Source organism: Talpa occidentalis, unplaced genomic scaffold (assembly GCF_014898055.3).
Source record: "Talpa occidentalis isolate TD23 unplaced genomic scaffold, MPIMG_talOcc4v2.1 talOcc4.6, whole genome shotgun sequence".
NCBI classification, from domain to species: domain Eukaryota; kingdom Metazoa; phylum Chordata; class Mammalia; order Eulipotyphla; family Talpidae; genus Talpa; species Talpa occidentalis.
Genome location: NW_023604972.1, coordinates 42,892,406 through 42,895,417, shown reverse-complemented (window position 1 = coordinate 42,895,417; position 3,012 = coordinate 42,892,406). Strand labels below are relative to the sequence as shown.

Below are 3,012 nucleotides of genomic sequence, written 5' to 3'. Positions count from 1 at the left end.
CTAATTGTGAATGACTAATGAGTTTGAAAAACAGCAATATGTTATATAAAGCTAAGATTCTCAAGGGCGTTGAGGAGGTAATGTGTCAAATATTCCTCTTTGAGTAACAGAAATATAAGGAAAGTAACAGCCAGGAGCAGGCAAACATTTGGACATGACTTATAGTTTAACTTCCACCTTAGTCATCCAATAGAAAGCAAAGATCAAGAAGAATAAAACAAAACCGGAGCATGTGCTTTTTAGCAAGATTTTTATTTTCATATCATTTATAAAAACATGAGTTTTAACTTCTCTGTTCCAAGACAAAGAGAACCATTGTATAATGAACATTAAACAAGGCATTATGCCTTACAAGGAAGACATAAAATGTCCAAGGGATGTTTCAACATAAAATGTTGACCATATAATATGAAATAATTTCAATAAATAGCAACTGACATTCTTTTAAACAATCAGAAAAATATCTGTGTATGCATTTACCCTGACCCAAACAGTAATCTCACTGTTGAATTACTTGAACCCTCTCTCTCTCTCACACACACCCCTGATTCTACCACAGTATCTGACACTCGATGTTTTTCCAGTAAATGAGTTTGATGAGACATTTCAAAACCATCACCTTCAAATTAAATGACAATGAGATTGTGTTTTGATTAAACACATTCATGTCTTTAAATACTAACATAAGGTATTAAAATACATGCTTTGAAAAATAAATAAATACATAAATAAATAGAAATCTCATTTGAAAACCAAGCACAGTATTTTCTAGGTGTTCCCGAAGTCAGCTGTTACCATCTTCATTTTCACTTCTTATAAGGCAGGGACCACCTTTCAAGAACCACCAAAGAGCTTCTTTTCTCTAGATCAGTTTGTGCTGTCCCCTGAAAGAGAGAAGGGTTAATGTTACAAGTGCTAAGGAAAGTTCCTCTTCTCTCACACTGATGCCTGAGACTCCAGGGATATCTGCAGGCAGGGATTAAAAAAACTTTTACAGGTATCCCAGCCTTTGAACTAAGGGTGTTCCATGGCAAAGTTCCGAGGCAAAGTTCACCACAATTTTTAGAGGGTCTTGTGCCTAAAACCAAACCAAAACAATAAACATTGGTCCTTAAGAGGTAGGAGGCATTTCTGTGGCCAAATCTACTTAATCTCCTAGGAATGTACACTTACCCATTCATTTGAATGGATGGAGCGTGGGAAGGGGGCTAAGAGCATGGGTAATATCCTGTCACCAGAGCAGATTAATGACCTTAATAGTGAATTCAGGTCTGAACTATAATGAATTCCAGTCCTTCACTAAAGCCTGAGTTTCCATATAATTTTCAGGAGGCAGATGCCAGTATTTGAGATCCTTGGCTCTAGTCACCTGTGACTCAGCCCAGAACTCACTTTTTGAGCATCTTTTCGATGATTTTCTTAACCATGGGGGCTGCAGGGTTGAGACAAGCTTCCTGTCCATTCTTGAGAGTGGCTCTGCAGAGAGAAGGGGGAATCCGGTCAGGCAGGAGGTAGGGCTGGGGGGTATGGTGGAGGGCACCCGGGCTTGCAAGGTGGTGACAAGCACAATAGCGGTAGCAGCACTTACAGGACTTCCGTTTGGTCGCAGTGGGGTCCTGGGGGCGTCACCTTCACACTCTGGATGTTCTTGAAGTGAATTCCCTGCACGGTCTGCAGGCACTGGCAGCGCAGTTCACTGACCACGGGCGCCCCTGCGGGTGGAACAGGCTGGCTCAGCGGGGGTGTCCCGATGGGCGCCCACCCACCGCCGTTGCACCCTTGAGACCCAGGTGCACTGGGTTTTTACCTGTTGCGCGCTGACAGGCGGCGACCAGAAGCAGGAGCAGCATCGCAGCCCGGAGGGGCCGGGGAGCGCGGGGTGTAGCTGGGGAGGCGGCGCGGGCCATGAGGTCGGCTTGGAGATCTGGGCTGCGGTGCCTGGAGCAGAAGAGCTGGTGTGAGGAGTGTCTGTGGTGCTGGCTGTGTGACTTCCCGAGACGAGCGAACCCCTTTTATCCATGGTGGGCTGGAGAGTTCGCAGCCTCGGGCCAGGGAATTTCCCGGATTTGCGGGTCGATCCGAGGTCCGGAAGGAAGTGGGGCTCCTCCCTCTGGGGTGGAGCTGGAGGTGGGGCGGGGGGTGGAGGGCGCGCGTGCTGCCGGGGCTGGTCGGCCGCGTAATTCCGCCCCAAATTCCAAAAGGAAAGAGTAGCCACTTGCTGGCGCAGCGCCTGCAGCGAGGGCCCGCGATGGGGCCCAGTGATCCCTGGTGTGGAGCACAGAGGGTCAGACACCTTAGACCCCTGTAGGACGTTGCCACGTCTTTAAATTGCTTAAGTAATCTTCACTTCAGTGAAGCAACTTCAGTGGTTCGGAGAGCTTGGGTGTAAGAGTTAAGGTAGAATCGCAGCCTTTGTTTTATTTTTCTTATTTCTCTTTTATTGGAATTTGCACATTTTTTTTCATCTCTGATATAAACTCACTCTTTAAAAATAACTGTCATCTGTGAGTACGTGTAAGAACGTTGGTCTTGTGCTTAGTGTTTTATGATGGTAAATAAATCACAGTATCATTTCCCCCCCCCCCCGCCCCCCTTGGCATTACCAGGGCAGTAGGGCGAGGGGACAGACCTTTGGATATGTTAATTGTTTGTTTTAGGATACAGAGTTGGCATCTCTCACCCTCCCTCTCTGAAATTCATGGACTGCCCAACTGTGGGAATTCGAGCAGCACCACTTCCATTTTAAGGGAGGCTGTGTTTGCATTCATGATGTGAAAGGTAGTTTGGGCTCAGTAGTTGAACTTTTCTGACTTAGTCCTGGAAAGAAAACATCTTACACACCAGAAAGAAAAGATCTTACACTTCTCCTCTAAGAAGCAAACAGAGGTGTTGTTTTGAAATATGTAAAATACTGGAATACTAGTATATTCCACTCCATATTCTCTGAATTTGCTTGCCTCTTGGGATTGAAACTCTCTTGAGTTATTCTCACTGGGTAATTCACTTTTCACC

At 45.7% G+C, this 3,012-nt stretch overlaps 1 protein-coding gene across 1 annotated transcript; it reads right to left on the bottom strand.

Moving 5' to 3' along the window:
- Positions 1-248: 248 nt before the first annotated feature.
- LOC119260635 (growth-regulated protein homolog gamma-like) lies at positions 249-2,077 on the bottom strand. The gene is made up of 4 exons (XM_037529624.2): positions 1,808-2,077; positions 1,589-1,712; positions 1,393-1,476; positions 249-884 (listed from the first exon to the last, which is right to left on the bottom strand). The coding sequence occupies exons 1-4, from the start codon at positions 1,905-1,907 to the stop codon at positions 863-865; spliced, it is 330 nt and encodes a 109-aa protein (XP_037385521.1). The 5' UTR covers positions 1,908-2,077; the 3' UTR covers positions 249-862.
- Positions 2,078-3,012: the final 935 nt, after the last annotated feature.

Excerpts from the sequence above, each read along its gene's own strand:
- LOC119260635 (XM_037529624.2), bottom strand. The coding sequence starts at position 1,907 with ATGGCCCGCGCCGCCTCCCCAGCTACACCCCGCGCTCCCCGGCCCCTC. Across the intron at positions 1,713-1,807 it reads CGCCTGTCAGCGCGCAACAG|GGGCGCCCGTGGTCAGTGAA; the intron begins GTAAAAACCCAG and ends TTCCACCCGCAG. Across the intron at positions 1,477-1,588 it reads TGCGACCAAACGGAAGTCCT|AGCCACTCTCAAGAATGGAC; the intron begins GTAAGTGCTGCT and ends TTCTCTCTGCAG.